Source organism: Ailuropoda melanoleuca, chromosome 6, assembly GCF_002007445.2.
Source record: "Ailuropoda melanoleuca isolate Jingjing chromosome 6, ASM200744v2, whole genome shotgun sequence".
NCBI lineage: Eukaryota > Metazoa > Chordata > Mammalia > Carnivora > Ursidae > Ailuropoda > Ailuropoda melanoleuca.
In genome coordinates, this window is record NC_048223.1 from 10624629 (window position 1) to 10649152 (window position 24524).

The 24524-nt window shown below is 38.2% G+C and overlaps 1 protein-coding gene and 1 pseudogene across 2 annotated transcripts; both read left to right on the top strand.

Annotated features, from left to right (window-relative positions):
• The first annotated feature begins 3926 nt into the window (after window positions 1–3926).
• LOC100469611 lies at window positions 3927–4517 on the top strand (annotated as a pseudogene).
• An 8488-nt stretch (window positions 4518–13005) lies between these two features.
• On the top strand, window positions 13006–24321 carry DBR1 (debranching RNA lariats 1). 2 transcript variants are annotated; one of them, XM_034661944.1, is made up of 8 exons: window positions 13006–13350; window positions 13974–14098; window positions 15990–16070; window positions 17813–17898; window positions 19549–19773; window positions 22282–22362; window positions 22606–22751; window positions 23236–24318. In XM_034661944.1, exons 1-8 carry the CDS (start codon window positions 13154–13156, stop codon window positions 23927–23929), a joined length of 1635 nt encoding a protein of 544 aa, XP_034517835.1. In that variant the 5' UTR covers window positions 13006–13153; the 3' UTR covers window positions 23930–24318. The 2 variants fall into 2 exon arrangements, with proteins under 2 accessions (XP_034517835.1, XP_034517836.1); XM_034661945.1 differs by lacking the exon at window positions 15990–16070 and having other exon boundaries at window positions 23236–24321.
• Window positions 24322–24524: the final 203 nt, after the last annotated feature.

The window sequence follows — 24524 nt, forward strand, 5'->3', positions numbered from 1 at the left end:
GAAATGCCTAAGGTTATTTTTCAGGTCTGGGAATGCTCAAAAATGTTTCCATATAAAGTAATGGTAATTGCTTCTTCACTTTATGCCATTTTGGTTTAGAAAGGTTTAATAAGAACTCTCTAAGTTTGGATAGTGGGGGAAACCTGTATTTGGTTTCCAAATTTATTGTAGCCCTAATCATCCTTACTCATGGCTTTGTGTTCCTAAACAACCATTGAGTTTCTGGAAAGCAGGAATTCTACTTTAGATTTTTCCTTCTGCAGTATTTCCCAAACTTCAGTAATCTGCATACCACCCATGCAATCTTTGTCAGTCTGCACCCAGGTGTTATTATTCACTCAATGTTTTTTAAGGTCAATTTCAATTCATTAAATAGTTTTATCTTCATCCTAAACCATTATAGTCTGTAAAATCGACTTTTATGTGTTCCTTATCTTTATTCTAGCCCATATTAACATAATAACTACAAAAAAGTTTAAATGTCCATTCATCACCTAAAATCATGTCATATACTGCATACTGCAAGAGAGCAGAGCATAACATTTGAACAGAGGATACAAAAGTATCTATTGAATTTTCAGCTGACATTAGTATGTTATAGAGTTCTGATAGCTGTATTTATCCATGCTTCATCCATTAGCTCAAGCAATACATCTTCCAGAAAGCCCCTTCCCCAAGTATAAGTTAAGTGACCCCTCCCCCATGTTTTTATGCATCATGTTCTTGTCACTAACACAGCATCTCCAACAATATATTGTAATTTTTAAAAAATATTTTATCTATTCATTTGACAGAGCTAGAGAGAAAGAGCACAAGCAGGCGGAGCACCAAACAGAGGGAGAGGGAGAAGCAGGCTCCCCACCCAGCAGAAAGCCTGACATGGGGCTCGATTCCAGGACCCTGGGATCATGACCTGAGCTAAAAGCAGACACTTAACCACCTGAGGCACCCAGTCGCCCCATATTGTAATTTTTTTGTTATTGTTTACTTGTTTTTCTCCCCATTATATGCTTCAGGGCAAGTACTAGGAATTTTATCTACTAGGTCTTTTATCTCACTGCCTAGCATAAAATAGTCACTTGCTAAATGCTTATTGAATTTTTTACTTCATTTGGGCACTCCCACAGGCAGATCCTGGAACAGTGATTTGGGTGCAGGGAGTTTATTTGGGAAGTGTTTCCAGAGAACAGAATTAATCGGTCAGGGGGAGTAAAAAAAGAAAGAAGGAAAAGTCAATATAAGGATCCATTATTAAAATCACTGCTTACTCCTTGAGAATCTCTGAAAAACGTACAGAATGGTCCCCTGGATATCCTTCTGGAGGTTGGAGCATTTATCCACCCTCCCATCCTATAATGGTTGAGGGTTTCCCCAGAGCTGGTAACTGTCCTGGATTGTACTTGTGCACAGAACAGAGAGGGCTTCCTTAACCTGGTATAGAAAAGCAGAATCTGTAGGCTTGTTTTTAGGGTGCAATATAGACAGCATGCGTCTGAGCTTGCAGCAGAACCCTCATTACAGCTGTGGCTGAAATCAGAGCGGACAAGAGCTAGGGAATGTGACTACAGCATCCAACATCTCTGCTACTCAGGCCTCCTATCTTATGTCCAGAAGACTGACATAACCATTTTATAGGAAGGCAGCATTGATTAGCAAACTTCTAAGCTTGAGGGTCAGGAATCTCATTTCTAGCTCAAATTTTGATGCTAAATAACCTTAGGTATACTCTTCAAAGCCAATTAATGAATAGGAATTGAGGGGTAATAAGATTCTGATTCTGCTTTCCTGTAACAGCAACAACAGAACGGGTAGCTTCAGCACAGCGGTGGGAAGAGAAAAATATCCACACTGTCTTCCCTACAAACAGGAATGAAATCTCTCCCCATCCTCCCATGGCTCTTATCTCAGAGAAGTATTAATTTCTTTTCTTTTTTTTTTTTAAAGATTTTATTTATTTACTTGACAAAGAGAGAGGGGGAGAGAGAGAGTGCAACCTCGAGCAGGGGCAGGGAGGGGGCAGATGGAGAAGCAGGCTCCCCGCTGAGCAGGAAGCCTGACGCAGGGCTCAATCCCAGGACCCCGGGGATCATGACCTGAGCTGAAGGCAGACGCTTAACCTACTGAACCACCTCGAGGCCCAGAGCAGTACTCGTTTCTGAAAGAATAATGGCAACAAAGTGTGAATTTAATAAGGCAAAAACAGTAATACAAAATAAAAAGTAGCCAGGAAGAAATCTGAAAAGTATTTATAAATATCTAAGTGCAATTGACAGGATAGAGAAAGCCGAATTTTTGGAAGTAAAAACATACCTACGCAAAAAGAGGAAAGCCTAAAGTATAGAAAGATAGATGTAAACCAAAAACTGAATGGCCTCAAAAGGACTTTAGATGAACCTTTAACAATATTTGACAACAGAGGAGAGTCTTTAAGTAGAACAAAAAGAGAAGCTGCACTAATGGTGGTGCAGAAGAGGTATCGTTCAGTTTAACAGTCCCTGACTGTGAGTTTACTTGTGCACATGTTATACTAGGGATTCAAAGTAGTATAAAGACATGGTTCCCAACTTCAAGGAGACAGGAATAAAAGTTAGACTCTGAGAGGTTTAACAATTTGTTCAAGGTTGCTCAGGGGATGAATAAGAGGCTGAATCAATTTGGGCACAGGCTTCTCTATTTCAAAATCCTTACCAAAGCCCTCATCGTCTCCTGGGACCTGACAGGCCCATCCTACATGGGACAACTAAGCACTCAACTCAGCAACCGGCTAATTAAGCAAAATCCACAAGGGCTTTACAATGGGAAATAATGCATCAGTAATTCATCAGGTATTTGGAGGGTGTAAAATATGCATGTGCATAAAGCAGAAGTAGTAAGGTGTTGAAAAAGTCTTTTATTAGAAATTTCAGTAAAAAAAAGAAAATGTTCTTTTTATAACCAAATTATAGTAGAATTCCGACTTACAAATATAGAAGAAATGATGGAATTTGAAAGCCACCACATGGCAACCATGGGAGCTGTAATTGTTTGAAGCAAGAATCATCAATGGATGCTTAAACTAACTGGTGAAAATATAATGAAAAACAAGATATTTATCCAGTCTCAAAGTATCTTCCCACAAGTGACTAATGATAGTAGAGAAATTTGGCAGACACCTGTTTATTCAAGTGATTGCAATTAATATAACCACTTATAGGATAAATAGACATCATGGTAGGATGCACTGATAAGGATATAACTCACTTCCATGGTACTCTTGCCAAAAATGCACAAGTGTATTCATGAGGAAACATCAGACAAACCCTAAATGAGGGACATTCTATAAAACAACACACCCTCATCCTTTAAAATTGTCATGAAAGACAAAGAAAAGCTGAAGAATTTTTCTAGATTAAAAGAAATTAAAGTGACATGATAACCAAATGCTGCTTGTGATCTGGGATTGAATTCTGGACAAGGGAAAAAGCATTTTCCCCTTCTTGCTACAAATGTCCTCAACGGGAAAGTTGGCAACATTTGAACAAAATCTGGAGATGATTGCTAATCATTGCTAATGTCCTGAGTTTGATAATTGTACTGTTTTTATGAAGAGAATGCCCTTGTTCTCAGGAAATACACAGTGAAAAACTTAAGTATAAAAAATTGAGTAGCTGTGACTTAAGCTAATGTTTTTTTCTTTAATAATGAAAAAGAAACTCATTTAGAGAATAGTTTTTAGAAAGAGCACCAAGGACCCTGGAAATGTGTTCATTCGACAAAATGTACATATTAGGTACCCACTATGTCCCAGGCGCAGTGCCCAGGAGTGGGCAATACAATTATGAACAAGATAGATACATTCCTTGTTCTCACAGAGCTTTCAGGCAAAAGGTAAAGAGAGACAAGAAAATAAGTCATTAGACTTTCCTTTCAGCGCTGTGGCCACAGCCATGAGTATGCTCAGACGTCAGAAGATGCTTGCCTACAGTATCCTCCACTGTGGCAAAAAGGACGTCTGGTTGGACCCCAATGAGACCAATGAAATCACCAATGGCAACTCCCATCAACAGATCTGAAAACTGATCAAAGATGCACTGATCATCCCAAAGCCTGTGACTGTCCATTCCTGGGCTCGGTGCTGGAAAAACACTTTGGCCCACTGGAAGGGTGGGTGTATGGGCGTTGGTGAGAGAAAAGGTACTGCCAGTGCTCGAATGCCTGAGAAGGTAATCTGGATGAGGAGGATGAGAATTCTGCCCTGGCTGCTCAGAAGGTACGGTGAATCTAAGAAGACTGATCGCTACATGTATCACACAGCCTGTACCTGAGAGTGAAGGGTAGCGTGTTCAAAAACAAGTGGATTCTCATTAACACAACCACAAGCTGAAGGCAGACACGGCTCCCAAAGGGCTTCTGGCTGACCAGGCCAAGACCCGCAGATCTAAGACCAAGGAGGCTCGCTAGTGCAGTGAAGAGCAGCTCCAGCCCAAGAAGGAGGAATCGGCAAGACTCTGTCCAAGGAGGAAGAGACCAAGAAATAAAACTCCCCCTCTTTCGTCTGTACATAGTGGACTCGACCTTAACACAGATGAGTTATTCAATAAAACAAACCTTTATCTGCCAAAAACAAAGAAAGAAAGAAAGAAAGAAAGAAAAAAAGAAAGAAAGAAAGAAAGAAAAAGAAAAAGAGAAAAAGGAAAGTCATTAGATTGTAGAATAATAAGTAAAAGGATATGGGGCTAAGGCAGCCCCTAGGAGGGAAACATCACCAGGACTGAAGTCCTTTCCATGGAGGTGGCATCCAAGCTCTGACCTGAAGTGTGAAGAGGAACACACCAGGCAAAGCCCTGAGTGCTACTCCACACAGAGCTTGGTTTGTCCATAAACATCCATCTCATTGAACAATTAAGGTACCACTTCTCTGTAGTTAGATGTGGAAACACTGACAGATCCTTGAAAATCAATGCTAGGACCAGAGCTCCAATTATTTATAGGAAAAGAGATACTATAAAAGCAGGAGGTCTTCAGTTGGCTATAGCATCTTCTGGATTGCCTGGGTAATGAAAACACACCTCCACCCGGAACAAGGGCGACTGCATTAGGCAGATGGGTTTGAAAATGAAGACGTGAAGGTAACAAGTTAGGTAAAGTAAAGCTTTTCACCATTTACAACGCAGGAACGGAATCTGGAAGTTATCAAACTTGTAAACAAGAAATATTGAGGTTTGTTTTTATTTTTTATTTTTTTAAGGAAATAAAAAAGTCCAATGAAATGTCTGACAAGTTTAAGATTCAGAAGCTAGAAACACCACAGAACTTTTATTCTTTTGTGATGTTTGCCTCTCTTCAGTTTAGTTTTTTTTAAATTTTATTTATTTATTTATTTACTTACTTACTTACTTAAATTAACATACAATATATTATTTGTTTTGGGTACAGGTCTGTGATTCATCAGTCTTACACAATACATAGCACTCCCCACAACACATACCCTTCCCAATGTCCATTCCCCAGTTAACCCATCCCCCCACCTCCCTGCACTCTAGCAACCCTCAGTTTGTTTCCTGAGATTAAAAGTCTCTTATGGTTTGTCTCGCTCTTTAGTTTCATCTTGTTTCATTTTTTTCCTCTCTTCCCCTATGATCCTCTGCCTTGTTTCTGAAATTCCATGTATCAGTGAGATCATATGGTCATTGTGTTTCTCTGATTGACTTATTTCGCTTAGCATAATACCCTCTAGTTCCATCCATGTCATTGCAATTGGCAAGATTTCATTTTTTATGGCTGCCTAATATTCCATTGTATATATATATATACCATATCTTCTTTATCCATTCATCTGTTGATGGGCATCTGGGCTCTTTCCATAGTTTGACTATTTGCGTACATTGTTGCTATAAACATTGGGGTGCAGGTGCCCCTTCGGATTACTACATTTGTATCTTTGGGGTAAATACCCAGTAGTGCAATTGCTGGGTCCTAGGGAACTCTATTTTCAACTTTTTAAGGAACCTCCATACAGTTTAGTTTTACCACCACAGACTTGGTCTCTTCTTAGTTTTCCTTTAGAGTGTGCTGCCATCAGGTGGTGGCAGGTGACAAAATCACCTTGTTCAATTATAAGATACAGATAGCAAGGATGGATGTTTTTCTTGATGTTTGCCACATTTTATTTAAAAACAGACTTAAAAACTCATTGCTCAAATATCTCCATAGCTCACTCCCTTACTTCAAGAAGGTTTCTGCTCAATGTCACCCTACCAACATGGTCTTCTAGAACCACACTATATTCATGAAATACCCTACTCCCCATCTCAGCATTTCCTATCCCATCACACTGCTCTGTTTTTAATCATCCGTCTTTTAAATATGGTTCTTTCTTCCTGTGTTCTTTATCCTTATTCATTTTATTCATTATTTTATTTTTATTTGTTCTTAATTGGCTGGATTTCATTGTCAAAAAATTTTTTTTCATCAAAAATGGCCCCAGGGGTATTGTTTCCTTGGAGTTCTTTTATGGCTGAAAACATCTGCTTGTTGCCTTTTACTTGAGTGACACCTTGGCTGGTATAACATATAGGAAAGCAGAACCCATTCTAGGTATTTTTTTTTAAAGATTTTATTTATTTATTCGACAGAGATAGAGACAGCCAGCGAGAGAGGGAACACAAGCAGGGGGAGTGGGAGAGGAAGAAGCAGGCTCATAGCGGAGGAGCCTGATGTGGGGCTCGATCCCACAACGCCGGGATCACGCCCTGAGCCGAAGGCAGACGCTTAACCGCTGTGCCACCCAGGCGCCCCCATTCTAGGTATTTTAAGCAAAAAGATCACAACATTTTTGGAAGGGCTAAAGATGCAAACGAGGTGGGGGGGGGACATATTCTACTTGAAATCAGGAACAGTAAAAAGTTCACCACCACTGAAGGAGTTTGAGATGCTGATCTGCCACTACCATGGCTAAAGCCAGAAGAGAACAGAAACAGCTTTTACCTATCTTCTCCCTTCTAACTTCACTCAAGTGTTTCTCATTTGCAGAACCAAATCAGGACCTCAGCTGGCAAGGCAGTCTAAGAAATGGAGTTCCTTAGTTCTAGCCTGCAATACATGGATGGGCAGAAACTAAAAATGTACACACTCACACACAGAGGGAGGGAGTATTTTGTATATCAAAAATCTATAATGTATTATATATATAAATGATATATCTGTCATATATAATAGGTATTATATATATGAGAGTAAGTGGCAGAAATGATACTCTTTTATCCCTAAATAATGTATAATATATATAATAAATAGTTTATAATTATGTATATATATATATAATATGTAAGTTTCCTAAAAACAAGGTATTCCCTTATATAATCACAGTAAAATTAACAAAACCAGGAGATTAACCCTGAGCAATATTATTGAACTTACAGACACTATTCATATTTGGCCAATTGCCCTAATGTCTTTTATAGTGTATGAATCTTCTATCTCCTTTAATTTTTAATCTTTCTCAGTTTGTCCCTTATTTCATGAGCATATTTTTAAGAAAGATAAACCAGTTACTTTTCAATTGTCTTTCAATTTGTCTCCTATTTTTCAAGATTAGATTCGAGTTATGCATTTTTGGCAGGAATACCACGGAAATAACTTATGACATATCAGGAGGCACATGGTGTAGATTAGTCACTCCTAATAAGATTAACTGATCATTCTGTTAAAGTGGTGTCTGCCAGGTTTCTCTAGTGTAAAATGCTTATTTTTCTTTGTGTTATAATAAGTATCTTTTGGAAAAATACGTTAAGACTCTATAAGTAGTCTCAAATAATAGATACATTGAAACTATGTAAGTATCCTAGTACACTTTAAAATTTCACTCAGTGGTTTTAGCATTAGTTGAAGATTCTTGGTCGAAACGGTGATGATGACGATAAAATGGTGATCTCTAAGACAACTTTCCTCCCATATTTACCAGTCAGCATTCTTGTGTAAATAAGATCCCTCTCTTTCCCCTATTATTTATTTATATCAGTATAGAATACAGTTGACCCTTGAACAACATGGGTTTGAACTGTGAGAGTCCACTTATACATGGATTTTTTTTATAGTACAGTACTGTAAATGTATTTTCTCTTCCTTATGATTTTATTAATAACTTTTTTTGGTCTAGCTTACTTTATTGTAAGAATACAATATGTAATACATATAAAACACAAAATATGTGTTACTTAAATGTTTATGTTTTCATTAAGTCTTCCAGTCAACAGTAGGCTATTGGTAGTTAAGTTTTGGGGGAATCAAAAGTTATACATGGATTTTTGACTGTGCGGAAGTCTGAGTCCCTAACCCCCACATTGTTCAAGGGTCAACTGTAGTAGATTCCTACTTTATTTGATGTCCTATAGCCTGTTACTAGGATTATGCATTTTGATGCTGAAATTGTTTCAGATTTGAACAGTGACAAAACGTTCAATTGGTGTCTTTTGATGTCTGAGATTCTTTGAATACTTCCTTGGTTTCTTGCATGAGATGATCCAGGCTCATTTTGTACTTTCTCTGTCTTAGAATCAACCACTTCAACAAGCAGACTTCATTTCTTTTAGAGGGGAATGGTATTTAGAAACCGAGGTCTGGTTGTCCCTAAGAAGTTTTAATGAACACCTGCTCAACCTCATTCCAGATTATGCTCTTTTTAGCATGTTTCCATTGTTGACATGTGGTTTCTCTTTTCATCTTGCTCATTGCTGGGTGCTTCTATCTAGATATTGCCTTTGCACTGGTAGAATCAAGGAATTTCTTTCCCAGCAGGTCTGAGACCTGTTTGTTTTCCCCATGGGACTACACACACACTTTGAGGATACTTGTCTGTTTAGTAGTGTGGCTTTTCACATTTGTAAAATGAATTACCTTCATTGTTCATTCAATCCATTTTTCTCCAACTATTTTTCTATTTCTCCTCATTCAGAATGGGAAGAGGGTGAGGCTTTTTTAAAATTTGATTCTCTCTGGATTTAAAGTCAGTGAGAATTCTCAAGTTTGTTTACTCACTGGTATGGCCTCTAGAAATGGGGTATGGGTTAGAAACAGGAGCTGAGCCACAATGCACTTCTTCATCCTTATTTTCATCTTTTATTTCCTGCTTTGACCGCTAGTTTTTGAATGTTATGGTATTAAGTTATTGTTTCCTATTGGTCACAAAAGAAGAAAGTTCAAATTGACTGATATATTAAAATTTTATTATAAATTCTGCATGGAAATCATAAGGAGATACCATTGTACAAAATGTAAGGAAATAGCTAAAATGTAACAGACAGATAATTCCAAGGCTGTTGAGCACATGGAATAATTGGAATGGTTTTATATTCCTTAGGAAAATGTAATTGGCACACTTTGGAAACTGACCTATCTATCAAAGCTAAACATATATCTACTCTATACTCAGAGATTATATTCCTGGACATAATCGAAGGGAAATAAGTGCTACGTCCACTAAAAGATTTTTACAAGAATGTGCATGCTGGTTTTATTCACAATAGCTCCAAAGTAGAAACAACACAATTGTCCTTCAGCAGGACAATAGACAAGCAAACTGTGATATGTTCACACAATGGAATACTACACAGTAATAAGAAACAGCATCCTACGGTTATATCTATTTATATTATAGATTTACAGATGAATCTCACAGACATTAAATTGAGTGCATAATGTATATCGACATTTATATGAAGTTTGTAAACAAGCAAAAGTGAAAAAGGTGAAGGAGATTAAGAGTCCGCTTAGGATGAGCATTGAGCAATGTATAGAATTGTTGAATCACTGTATTGTATGCCCGAAAATAATATAATACTGTGTATTAACTATACTGGAATTAGAAAAAAAAACAAGCAAAGCTCATCTATGTTGATAGAGGTTAGAATAGTGCTTTTCTTTTGGGTGTAGGGGCTTGTGAGGAAGTACAAGGGAGCCTTTCTGAATGCTGGAAATATTTTATATCTTGATACAGGTGGTGGTCATATGAGTGATTACATATGTAAAAATGCATCAAAATGGGCTCTTCAGTTCTATTTGTTCATGTTACTTTAAGTCAGACCTCAATTAAAATATTTTACATGGAAGAAAAAAAGATCCAGAAAACAACATTTCTTGTAGATTAAAACCAATGGATCTATGGTCAAGTAATCTTGGACAAAGCAGGAAAGAATATCCAATGGGAAAAAAACAGTCTCTTCAACAAACGGTGTTGGGAAAATTGGACAGCCACATGTAGAAGAATGAAACTGGACGACTTTCTTACACCATACAAAAAAATAAACTCAAAATGGTTGAAAGACCTAAATATGAGACAGGAATTCATCAAAATCCTAGAGGAGAACATAGATAGCAACCTCTTCGACCTCGGCTGCAGCAACTTCTTTCTTTTTTTTTTTTTAAAGATTTTATTTATTTATTTGACAGAGAGAGAGACAGTCAGTGAGAGAGGGAACACAGGCAGGGGGAGTGGAAGAGGAAGAAGCACACTCCCAGCAGAGGAGCCTGATATGGGGCTGGATCCCAAGACTCTGGGATCACGCCCTGAGCCGAAGGCAAACGCTTAACGACTGAGCCACCCAGGTGCCCCTGCAGCAACTTCTTACTAGACACGTCTACAAAGGCAAGGGAAACAAAAGTAAGAATGAACTATTGGGATTTCATCAAGATAAAAAGCTTTTGCAAAGTAAAGGAAACAGTCAACAAAACCAAAAGACAACCTACAGAATGGAGAAGATATTTGCAAATGTCTTATCAGATAAAGGGCTAGTATCCAAGATCTATAAAGAACTTATCAGACTTAATACCCAAAAAACAAGTAATCCAGTCAAGAAATGGGCAGAAGACATGAACAGACATTTCTCCAAAGAAGACATCCAAATGGCCAACAGACACATGGAAGAAATGCTCAACATCACTCAACATGAGGGAAATACAAATCAAAACCACAATGTGATACCACCTCATACCAGTCAGAATGGCTAAAATGAATGAGTCAGGAAACAACAAATGTTGGCGAGGGTGTGGGGAATGGGGAACACTTTTACACTGCTGGTGNTCAGGAAACAACAAATGTTGGCGAGGGTGTGGAGAAAGGGGAACACTTTTACACTGCTGGTGGGAATGCAAGCTGGTGCAGCCACTCTGGAAAACAGTGTGGAGGTTCCTCAAAAAGTTGAAAATAGAGCTACCCTATGATCCAGCAATTGCACTACTAGGTATTTACTCAAAGAATATAAACATTGTGATCCAAAGGGTGACCTGCACCCCAATGTTTATAGCAAATGTGCACAATAGCCAAACTATGCAGAGAGCCCAAAAGTCCATCAGCAGATGAACGGGTAGAGAAGATGTGGTATATATATATATATATATGTATATATATATGTACATATATATATATATATATATATACACACACACAATGGAATATCACGCAACCATCAAAAAAAAAAGAAATCTTACCATTTGCAATGATGTGGACAGAACTAGAGGGTATTTTGCTAAGCAAAATAAATCAATCAGAGAAAGACAGTTTTATGGTTTCACTCCTATGTGGAATTTAAGAAACAAAACAGAGGACCTTAGGGGAAGGGAAGGGAAGGAAAAATAAAATAAGATGAAATCAGGGAGACAAACCATAAGAGACTCTTAACTATAGGAAACAAACTGAGGGTTGCTGGAGGGGAGGAGTGGAGAGGTGGGGTAACTGGGTGGTGGACATTAAGGAGGGCACGTGATGTAATGAGCCCTGGGTGTTATATGCAACTGATGAATCACTGAACTGTATCTCCGAAACTAATAATACACTATATGTTAATTGAATTTAAATAAAATAAAATTTTAAAAATCAAATGGAAAAAGTTAAATTTAGCAATGCTGTAAAAAGCATCTCATATATTTAAAAATCCAAATCAGAAGGAAAATATAATATTAAAAAAATTGGAAATACTAGATTCCCATTCCTTTCTTCTCTCTTGATCAGTTTAAACACCATGAAAGTTATATCTTGTAAATTTGAAAGAAATTGCCTGTAAGCCACTCTGGGTACAATGTCTTTCAATGGATTTCTTCAACTTTTCCACTATTTTCTTATTGTCATGTTTCTGTTAACATCTTCTGCTTACTTTTGAATTAATTCTGGTGTCATTGTTCCTACAATGTTATTTAATGCATTTTTTAAAAAAAATGACTGATGTATTTTTAACTCTCTGTATTATCTTGATCAGATTACATTTCTTGATTAAGTTGGCCAGAGGTGTTTTACTGTTTTGCTTGTTTCTGTCTTGGCCACTCATTTTTTAAATTGTTTGGTTCTTTTTCCTCCTGGACGTTTTCGAGACATTCTTCAGCTTTCATTGAGCCTGCAGTCTAGTTATGCAAACACCTATTTGGTAGGAAAAAGAAGAGTCCCTGGCTCCTTTAAAAAAATAACTGATAATTTTAGAAACCCCCAGGGAGTTTTTAAGTTTTATTTAAAAATTATTTTTAGTTTGATGTGTCTTTTTAAAAATCTTTTAATTTCTAATTCGCTTTCAGGCAACTATCTTTACCGTGAGATGTTTGTACTGGGGAATTAGCCAATGCCACGGTATCACTTGTTTAGTCTGGCTTAATTTTATCAAACTAAACTACTGTTCCCGGGTTTAAAAAAAAAAAAACTTCTGGTTTTGATTTTTTTAAAAAAATTTTATTCATTTATTTGTGTGTGTGAGAGAGAGAGCGCTGCCGGCAGGCAGAAGGAGCAGCAAACTGCCCGCTGAACAACCAGGAGTCCAATGGCTCGGGAGTCCAACCCGGGACTCTGGGATCAGGACCTCAGCCGAAGGCAGACGCTTAACCGACTGAGCCACCCAGGCGTCCCCTGGTTATGATTTTTATCATCTGTCAGACTGCTAGAATTCAAGGAGCCAGGAAGACAGGGAAAGCCCCAGCCGATTAGAACGCTCTCTCAAACCCTGTAATTCTTGCCCTTTCCTATCCCTCTCGCGAGATTTGGAAACCGGAAGTGAATTCTATTTCGGGCGTCTTTTCGAGGGGTGGGCTCATTCAGTGTTGGCGGGAGCCGAGCGATCTGTCTGCTCTTTGCTGGCCAGCCTGGGCTGCCTCTGGTGTAGGGGCTTGCGGGCAGCGCTCCCCGCCTCGAGCCGGCAGGATGCGGGTGGCTGTGGCCGGCTGCTGCCACGGCGAGCTGGACAAGATCTATGAGACGCTGGCGCTGGCGGAGAAGCGCGGCCCCGGGCCAATAGATCTTCTGCTCTGCTGCGGCGACTTCCAGGCGGTGCGCAACGAGGCCGACTTGCGTTGCATGGCCGTCCCGCCCAAGTACCGCCACATGCAGACCTTCTACAGGTGAGCGGCGGGGCCCGGGCCTCGGACCGGCGGTACGAGGTGTGACTATCCAGCAGTGGGTGGGAGAGAACCCGGACTGGATTCGAATTCTTCCCTGCCACTGACTAGTTGTCTTACTTAGTTACCTTCTTTGTTCACGCTGTGTCTCGGAACGGGTGCTTAGTAAATGTCACTTTTCTCATTTCCTTTCACCTGTCTTGTCTGTTTACGGAAGGGACCGAAGCCTGAGCGGGGAAAACCTGCTGGAAGAAGCTGACAGGTTAATCCACCTTGTACTTGATAGGGCTCTGGGACTGCTTTATTTACTGATCCAGGAGTTTTTATTGGATGCCTACTTTGTGCTCGTCCACGTTTTAGAAGCTAAGGTTAAGAACTGACAAAGTTCCTGACCTCATTGAATGCACACTGGCTTTGAACCCAAGGTGGCAGCCCCTTCATTCTTAAGGACAAGCATAGGCAATTCGATTAGAAGAGATTTTTAATTTTTTATAGTGAGCTCAGATTTTTCCTTTGGACCTTATTTTGCTTTTCTGCTATGCCCAATTTTATAAGCGTTGAGTTCTTGCTTTTCTCTATGCCTGATTTCTGCTATACCAACTGACAACTTTACCTTTATGTTCTAGGTATTACTCTGGAGAGAAAAAGGCTCCAGTTCTCACGATCTTCATTGGGGGAAACCATGAAGCTTCAAATCATTTGCAAGAGTTACCCTATGGTGGCTGGGTGGCGCCAAACATTTATTATTTAGGTATGTGTAGGTGGGTAATTTTTTGGTTTGGAATGGAAGAGCCTGTCAGGATTTGTATAATAGTTGGGCAGCATCTTGAGATGTATAGTGTTTTGGGAATGCCTCTTAATTAAAATAGGTAATTATGAAAATGTAATTAAAACAGTTAATTTAAGTAGGTAATCATGAAAATATGTCCGTGCCTCATCTAGTGTTTTAAGTAATATAGATAATATAATGTAATAATAAGTATAACTGCAAAGACCTTTTACACTATTTGCAATCCCTTTATTTTTCTCTTTCTCTATTAAGAAAACTGAAACTTATTATAATGGAATTTGTTAAACATACACAGAAGTAGAGAATAGTATAATGAATCTTTGTACCTATTAACCAGCTTCAACAACTATTATCATTCTGCCATCCTTATTTCAACCCCACTCCCCTCCAAACTTTTTTGTGGGAAGAAGTGACTGGAGTATTGTAAAATAAATCCAAACCATTAGATTATTTCACCTGTGAATACTTCAGTACATATTTTTAAGAGATAAGGATTTTTTTTTGAAGATTTTTATTTATTTATTTGACACAGAGAGAGACAGAGGGAGAGAGCAAGCACAAACGGGGGGGAGGGGAGTGGCAGGCAGGGGAGAAGCAGGCTTCCCGCTGAGCAAGGAGCCGGATGTGGGGCCAGATTCCAGGACCCTGGGATCATGGTCCAAGCTGAAGGCAGCGGGTTAACCAACTGAGCCACCCAGGTGCCCCAAGAGATAAGGATTTTTTAAAATAGCACAGCCACAGTACCATTAACTAAAGTAGCAGTAATTCCCGTTATCTGTTGCCTGGTTCATGTTCAGATTTTTGTGATTATCACAAAGAGGTTGGTTTTACAATTGACTTGTTCAAACAGAATCCAAACGAGATCCACACATTTCATTCTAAAGCCTCTTAGACTATAAGAGGTCTTTTTTCTCCCCCACCCCGTGTTATTTGTTGAAGAAAATGAGAAATTTGTCTTACAGAATTTCCCGCTTTCTGGATTTAGCTGATTGGAATTTCTTATGTTGTTTAACATGTTCCTTTTCTCCTCTGCATTACTTGTAATCTGTGTTTAGATTCATAGTCTGATTAGATTCAGGTTCAATTTTAGTCCTGTTACACTATACAGTCCTTTCTTCTCTTTATTTAAATGTTTTTGGTGGGGCGCTGGGGTGGCTCACTCAGTTGAGGGTACGACTCTTGGTTTCGGCTTAGGTCATGATCTTAGCATTGTGAGATAGAGCCCCACGTTGGGCTTCTCACTCAGCGTGGAGTCTGCTCGAGAGATTCTCTCTCTCCTTCTCCCTCCGCATCTGCTCCTCCCATAGCTTGTGCTTTCTCTCTCTCAAATAAATAAAATCTTTTTAAAAAAGTAAATGTTTATAGCTCTAATGATGACACCATAACTTCAGACATGTAATTTCTCTACCTTGTTATTGGTTGATTTTTTGACAGCTGCAATATTGTGAAAAGATGTTTGAAGTTGGTCAGTCAGAAATGAAATATAGAAACTGCAGGTTCTTTATACCTGTTCACTTTCAGATTTATAACATATAAATCCATCATAGGACATTTTTCCTTATTCCCCCTCCGCCCAACCCACTGTATGTCTATTTCTCCCTTACCATACCTTATCTCATTTGTTCCTTCCTTTCTGCTTAATCTCTTGCCTATCTGCTTCTAGGGCTCTTCTCCCTAGTCTGCTGTATATATTGTTGGCATATCACTATGTAAAAGAGTAACTTCATCATGACGTTTAATTTTCAAATAATTTTAGGACTACGTGGAGTTCTAGGCCTTTAAACTGTTCATTTAGTTAGTAAAGAGATTACTTCTGCCTTTGGTAATTTTATTTAACTGTGTACTTTTTCAGGTTTGGCTGGTGTAGTAAAATACCGAGGTGTAAGGATTGGTGGCATCTCTGGTATCTTTAAATCTCATGACTATCGAAAAGGTATTATTCTGAGAATTGTTTTTAAACCTTAGAACTTGCATGCCTCAGAGTAACTTAAGCATAATATATAGTTTGACTTTTTCATTGGATTTTTTTCTCTGAACTATTATTACTTTTTTTAATGAAATATTTTATACATATGAAAATGTTGAGAACACTAGAACCTACTATTTATGTATCCACCATCTAGTTTTATCAAGTCTTTGTATTTTGTAACTTTTAATTAGGATTTTTAAGAAATGAAACAGTACAGATACAGTCAGAGCTCATTGTTTATCTGTCCTCAGTCCCATTCTTCTCCTTTTATGCTTCCCTTTCCTCACCGGACATTCATTCTTCTGAATTTGGTATTTGTCATTTGCTTGATTATGTCTTTGCAAGATGTGTAACAGCTTTAAACAGTGTATGATATGGCATGTTTTAAACTTCATGTGAATGTATCGTTTTGCAGCTTGCTTCAATGTTTAATGTTTTTTGAAATCCATGTTGATACATCTCACTCATTTTAATTTGTGAGTAGTATTCCATTGTGGAAGTATACCGCACTGTGCTTATTCATTCCACTGTATCTGAAAAGATTATACCTTGGTTTTAAAGTTAAAGGAATAACTTGGGTTCACAGTGATTTCAAAATTTTTTGAGTTGGCAGCTAAAACTTATATCCTCAATGTAACTGTTAAATCACAAGTCTGTTCTCTGCTGCGCTGTTCTCCGTGATTCTGAACTATTGGCACAGGAGTACAAAAATAGGCCATCTCCTTCATGGCAAGTGTGGGTGCAAACTGTCCTCCACTCTTTGGAGGACAGCTGGTAGTCTGTGGAAATTATAAAAGTACTCTGACCGAGGAGTTCTATTTCCAGGAATATAATTTACAGATATATTCCACAAGTGCAAAATGATGTGTACACATTTTTTTATTTTGGCCTTGTTTGTAATGGCAAAAGGTAGGAATTAATTAACTATATCATGATAAAATAATACAATGTAGTGCTATAAAGCTATTTTTTTTTTAAAGAAGAGAAGCATCTCTATGTGTGAGATACAAAGAACTCCAAGATAAGTGAAAAAAACAAGGCACAGAACTTGTATAAACTATATTGCCATTTGTATGGAAAAAAAAAAGGAAGAATAAAGTAGTTTGTGTATTATTATATGCATTGCATAGTTGATATCCCTGGAATAAAATACTAAAACCTCATTAACACTGGTTGCCTCTAGGTAGCGTTACTGGTGGCTGGGGGACAGGAATGGGAGGATCCCTGCCTCCCATTGTTTTAGCAGCTTTGTAGAAGTAAAATTTACATATCTTTGGAAGTGTACAATTCAATGATTTTTAGTAAATTTATAGGGTTATGCAACCATCCAGATTTAGAACATTTCTATCATTCCCAAAAGTTTTGTAGTTAATCCCTGCCCCCACCCCGGCCCTAGGCATCACTGATCTACTCTTATTCCATTCTGATGGTATCTTTAAAATTTTAAACTATGTGAATAACCAACATATTCCATATTAAATATAATTTAATTTAAAAAATTATAAGCCCCTCAATTATTTAGATTTCTAGTTAGTGATCACTTATTAGTAGAAAATACCAGTATTTTAAGAGCAGTGTCTTCATAAAATTTTTAAGAACCAAAAGCATTAACGACAGACCTCAGTTTTGGAGAAGTGTGTGTATATATTTGTATTTGCGGTATTTAAGGGAGTTGAATATAGCTTATTTCTCTTCTTTAATTTAAGGTCATTTTGAGTGCCCCCCTTATAATCCAGCTACAATAAGGAGTATATATCATGTGAGAAATATTGAAGTCTATAAATTAAAACAGGTATGTAAAAAGTACATTATAGCAGACTTGAAAAAGTGTTAAAGTAATTCTGTACCAAAGTGTATTTTGATCATTTTGGTATACGACTTCCAAGAAGAGCCTAATTCAGTATTTCTAAAATTTGGATCTTGAGTTGCTTTTAGGAGGTTCACAGATGAACATTTTTTAATTCTAATGTTATGGATTTATTTTAGGGAGTAATAATAAAATAGAACATTTAATCCATGATTTCAGGTATCACTACTTAGGATAAGGCTAAAGAATATATATTGGCATAAGGTGATACTTTAAAGAAAATATTAAAATATTTTAAATAATGGTATTAAATAGGAAATAAATAGTGGTAAAAAGGGTAGAGAATATGGTAAAATTGTGAAGGTGGTATTGGGACACTGGCTTAACTGGAGAGTAGGTGAAACTAGGTTTTTGTTTGAGGACGTATTAAATGCCTGACACTGGGCTAAGCAGTTTTCGCACGTGATATTTCATATAATTGCCACACAATTCTATGAAGTAGGTGTTACTCTGACTTCATCATGTTAAGGATGCAAGGCCAAGGCTCAGATAGGTAAGTAGCCTGCCCCGGATTTCCCAAGGAGTTAAGGGGTGGAGGCTGCCTGATGCCCTCAGGCCCTTCCCACCATACCCTACAGACTCTGCAGGAGTTTGAGGATGCTTTGTGGGCATTTCTTTAATACCTTGCTCATGACAGTTACCTAGTTGGAATGCTTTTTCCCTTTTACCCACTTCAGTCCTACCAGTCTTCGAAGAACCAGCTTAGATACCAGCGTTCTAGTTTTTTGTTTGGTTTGGTTTTTTAAGTAGGCTCCATGCCCAGTGTGGAGCCCAACGTGAGGCTTGAACTCATGACCCTGAGATCAAAACCTGAGCTGAGATTAAGGGTCAGACGCTTAACCAACTGAGCCACCCAGGTGCTCCACCAGTGTTCTAGTTTAAAGCCTATTCTGAAATTTCATTGCATTTACTGCCTGAATCAGTTATTCCGTGATTAGTCCTACCTTGTATTGTCTTGAACACCTAAGTTATTTTAATTTAGTTTTCTAAGTATTTATTGCAGATTACTTGAAGGTGCTGGGAATCAGTAAAGTATGGAGTATATTTTGTGGCCTCCCCATGAAGACACCAGCCACCTTAAATACCTCTACTATAATTTATGTAGTAAACAGAGTTTTTTAGGTGTATGGTGTATGAGTCCATTAAGAAAAAAAAATATACCTTTGGGTTTTATTGTATTATTTACATTAGAGATCTCATGAAATCTGGTGTCTCTGTATTTAAAACAGTTTCTTCACTAGAAAGGAAAAGAATGGTGGTTATTATATATTTTAGAGGCCCTATACCAAAGACAAAGCTGGCTAACAGTCTGATCAAAGTGTGTCTGTATGGCCCTACCTTGCCATGGAAAATAGGGGTGATTTGTGAGGAGCGAGAAAGCAGTTTCTCCTGGTTTAGATGAGTAAGTTTAGTATTTCTTAGTGTTTCTGTGACCTTCGTAAATGAAGTTTCCTTAGAATGAATTACACAGAAATCTCAAGCTCTAAGTGGGCAAATGGTTGTGTCGTGGTGGAGAGAAAGCTAGGGATTGCTTTTCATCTGTTTTTAAAAGTTTTCTTTCTTTTTCTGTTAAAGCTGAAGCAGCCTATGGACATATTCTTATCTCACGATTGGCCAAGAAAGATCTATCATTATGGAAATAAGCAGCAGCTTCTTAAGACTAAATCTTTTTTCCGACAAGAAGTGGAAAATAACACACTGGGAAGTCCTGCTGCCTCAGAGCTCTTAGAGCACTTCAAGCCCACGTACTGGTTTTCCGCACACCTTCACGTGAAGTTTGCAGCCTTGATGCAGCATCAGGTAGAAACCAAAAATATTTATTCTTTCATCTAACAAACACTTATCAAATATGTGTGGGCTAAGGCACTACGGGCACAGTTGTAAATTGAGAGAGAGAGATCAAAGATAACTTTGCTTTTGTGAGTAACTCCGTATGCTTGGGGGGAAGAGACACGCAGGTGATTATAAAATAGTGTAATAAATTTGTGATGAAAAGTGCAGGATACTGGGGGAGCACCTATGCCATACTGTGCTGAGATGGGGGTGCGGACGGGAGATGAAGAGATTGAGAAGGTTTTGCAGAGGAATTGATTGTGCCAGGAAGCGGTAGAATCCAGGTAACACCATCCAGGTAGAGCGATCAGTGTGTGCAAAGGCTGGTGGCCTGAATGCCTGGCGCACTTCGGGGGCTGCAGCAGTGCCTACGGCTGAGGCAGAGGGACAGATGGGGCTGGAACAAGATCATAGCTGCTTTCCGGGCCACGCTCTGGAGTGTGGGTTCTAACCAGAAGGTAATGGGGAAAGTTGAGGAGTGATAAACCAGATTTTCATTTCAGAAAGATTAGTTTGGTAGCAGTTTTGTGTATGGATTGTAGTAAGTAAAATGGGAGGCATATTTAAGCAAAAGATGAGGTTCTAACCTGCAGCGAAGAGGGAACACCGAGAATCTCTCTTCCAGAGAGATTTTTGGAAGCAGAATCGTCAGGATTTGGTGACAGAGGGACTCCCAGAGTTTTCCTTGGGAAACTGTGCAGATGCTAGTGCTTGATGGAAGGTAGAGAATAAATTTATACTTACAGTTAGGCTTCTATGGAAATGTGTGGTTCTCCCTTTCCCCTCCCATTCTCACCTACTCTGACTTTCCCCATAAAGTACTCCATAGGGAAAACATTTAGAAAATGCTGGGTTAACAAGGGTAGAGACTTCTTCTTGAAGGCTTCCATAGAATTTCTGAGAGTCTTTAATGTGTTAATGGGCACTGCCTTTCTCCAAGAGTGGAATGTGGTGTGCAGTGCTTCCTGAACTTGACCCAACACTTTTCCATGGTGGGGGTACACTTTAATGATGTTCCTCAAATACAGTTGGAGAAGTTCTGTTTGAAAACATTCCTGTAGGCTTATCCTCACGCCCCAGTTTCACTGGAAAGAGGAAGCAAGGTTACTCCTTTTATTTTCCTTTGGGCTACTGCCAAAGTGATTATCCTCTTTTAATGTCCAGCTCATCCATTTCTATCAGTCACCTGTTCTACGTCTGTGTTACTCTCTTCCGTCTCCTGGGGCTCATGACACTCCTGGATTTTTACTGAAGCATCAGATTTGGTCCTTTCCTCCCCATCCATCTTTTGTTGTCAACCTCAGGGACTTAAATCTCTGAATTAATATATTTGATCCCTTTTTCTTAGCTCCTCAACCTCCTCTGACTTTGCCAGTGTTCTGTCTCAGCCTCTTTTCCAACACCAAAAATCACCTTTTCTCAGAACTGCCCTGCTGCCACTATCTGCCTGTAATCCGTGTGCCTTGCACGTCCCTTAGTCCCTTACCACCAGTGAACTGAAACCTGGCCCTCAGCAGGATGGCCCATAGCCTGCTTCCTTGTCTTTTTTCCTCCGTGTGCCTTACTCTTCTCCCTGAGTCACTTTTTTACTACATCCAATATGAACTTCGTGTTTGTGACCCACCACCTCCTGCCCGTGTTTCTTTCTGCCAATTCTTTTTTTTTTTTTAATAGTTTCGTTGGAGTATAGTTTACATAACGTATAATTCACCTACTTAATTGTACAATTCAGTGAGTTTTAGTATATTTCCAGAATTCCAGATGTTTCCAGAGCAAACATCACGTAGCCCAGTTTTAGAACATTTCCAGCACCCCAGAAGATCTTTTGGGTCTGTCTGCTGTCAGAGTCCTGTTCTCATCCTCAGCCCCAGGCACCCATTAATCTGCTTTGTGTCTCTCTGGATCTGCCTCTTCTGAACATTTATATAAATGGGGTCAAAAATCTATAGTCTTTGGCTTGTGGTTTCTTTCCTTTGCTTGTTTTGAAGGTTCGTTCATGCAGCAGGTTTAGTATTTTTTTCATCTTTATTGTCGAACGATATTTCATTCTGTGAATGTATCATATCTACTTTTGGTGTTGTATCTAAGAAATCTTTGCCCAACCTAAGGTTATAAAGATTTTTCCCTATAATTTCTTCTAAAAGTTGTTAGTTTTAGTTCTGCCAGATTACTTTAAAGCTCTTCTGTTATCAATAACCTTTACGTTATGTGCTTTGATTTAACGTATCATTATTATCATCAGCGTGTGTATCTGCTTTTACTTTTGTAAGGAAATTGAAGCCCACAGAATTCAAGTGCCTTGCCCATCATTACACAGGTGGTTATAGAACTCACTTATTTTGGAACAGTGACAGTTGTTGCTTTGCCACACGGCTTAGGGGTGTGTTTAATATAGATTGTTTCCATCCTGTTCTGTGTATGAATTACCTGTGATGTTTTAACATTTTTTTCTTAAATCATGGTTCATATTTCTAGGTCAAGGATAAAGGACAGACAGCCAAAGCAACCAAATTTTTAGCCTTGGACAAATGCCTACCACATAGAGACTTTCTTCAGGTAAAAAGAAAATGAAATAGCTTTATAATATAGTTTTGCTCTTCCAATGATTAGAAAAATAGTAGTTTTCCCTTTAGCATTTATTTATGCTCTCTATAATTTATGTATTCTGAGAATTCTTTGAGGACAATGTTAGTGTTTGTAAGCTATTAAATTCCTTTTAAATTTTATTGTTATATTGAAATTCTTAGAATATTAAAAACAGAAATGTATTTCTTAAACTTACCGATTTCTTTTCTATAGGTAATAGAAATAGAACATGACCCCAGTGCTCCTGAGTACTTAGAGTATGACATTGAATGGCTCACTGTTCTCAGGGCTACTGATGATCTTATTAATGTGACTGAGCGCCAGTGGAATATGCCTGAAAATAATGGCCTGCATACAAGGTACGTCTGACCTTATTGAGGGTTTGCTCTCTCTGTTGCGTGCCCGATTTTTGTCCCTTCCACCTTTTTCTTTTTTTAAAATCAAGGGAATTATTGTTAAATGAGTGTCAGAGTAATTCGGGGTTTACTGACTGGTATAGAAAACTACAGATTTTCCATCTGGGATATAAAAATGGATGATGGAATACCAACCCAAATAAGTGTATAAATGAATAAGCATGCCTAAAACTATAATATGATGGAGATTTGAGTCACACATTAATTTATACTTGTATAGTTTTAGAGTGTGAGCTAAGAACAGTTTTTTCTAAGAATTGTTTTTATTTCAAAATGGTCCTTTGGCAAATTAACAATAATTTTATTAGATGGAATTTTTATGTATGGTTTATATTTTATCCTTGCACACGAAGTCCATAGTTAGATTTCATCTTTTATTGCCTGAGGCTGATAAAATGTAAAAAGCTATTGTTTTGGACTTTTGTAGGTGGGATTATAGTGCAACAGAAGAAGCTATGAACAAAGTATTGGAAATAATGAATCATGACCTCAAAGTTCCATGTAACTTTAGCATAACAGCTGCTTGTTATGACCCTAGCAAGCCACAGACGCAAATGCAGTTGGTTCATAGGATCAATCCTCAAACTACTGAATTTTGTGCCCAACTTGGTGTCACTGACATGAATGTCAGGCTTCAGAAGGCCAAGGAAGAACATCCCTTGTGTGGTGAATATGAAGAGCAGGATGACATGGAGGGTAGTGACTCTGGAGAAGACCGCAGTGAATATAACACAGACACATCTGCCCTGTCCTCTATTAATCCCGATGAAATAATGTTAGATGAAGAAGAGGAAGAGGAAGATAGTATTGTAAGTACGCATAGTGACATGAATACACCGTCTGTAGAACCTTCTTCCGATCAAGCTTCTGACTTCTCTGCAAGCTTCTCTGATGTCAGGATCTTGCCGGGTTCCATGGTTGTATCATCTGATGATACTTTGGGTTCTCCAGATGGCAGAGAGGGGAAACTTGGTGAGGCTGCAGAGTCAGGGGATGGAAACGACTTAACCGAGTTGCCATTGAAGAGGCTGAGTGATGAACATGAACCTGAACAAAGAAAGAAAATTAAGAGGAGGAATCAAGCCATCTACGCTGCAGTGGATGATGACGATGCAGCATAAGACAATTTACTTGTCTTAGTATTATATGTAGATATGTGATTTTTGAGACCATATTTTTAGAGTTGGATTTTTGACTCAAGATTTAACTTTGTAATAATGAAGTTACTTAAGAGAATTTTAGTTAGGTATTGACTTTGTCTTTAGTCCTTTGTATATTTCAGATAAAAATATTAAAATTTCATATATTTACTTGATCGAGTACCTTTTTTTGAAGATGTGTATTATTCACTTTCATTTTTTTCAGCAAGCACTTACTAAATACCTACTTTGTACCAGGCACTCTTCTGTAAGATGGCACTATAAAGACGAGTAAGACAGGGATTTTTACCTTTAAGGAGTTACTACCACTGTGAATATTTTGGTGTATAAAATATGGCATATTTATATTTTGTTTTGCGAAGTCATTACTACATGTGTAATTTTGTATGCTTTATTTTTTATTTATTATAAATATTTTCCCTGATCTGCTCTTAATGTCTGTCAAATATAATTGACATTGAAGATGGTAGATAAGGTATCAGGAAGTAAATTCCTTTAAATACTAAACATTGGTAAACATAAAATTTTATCCTTAATTGCTGAGATTCATACAACC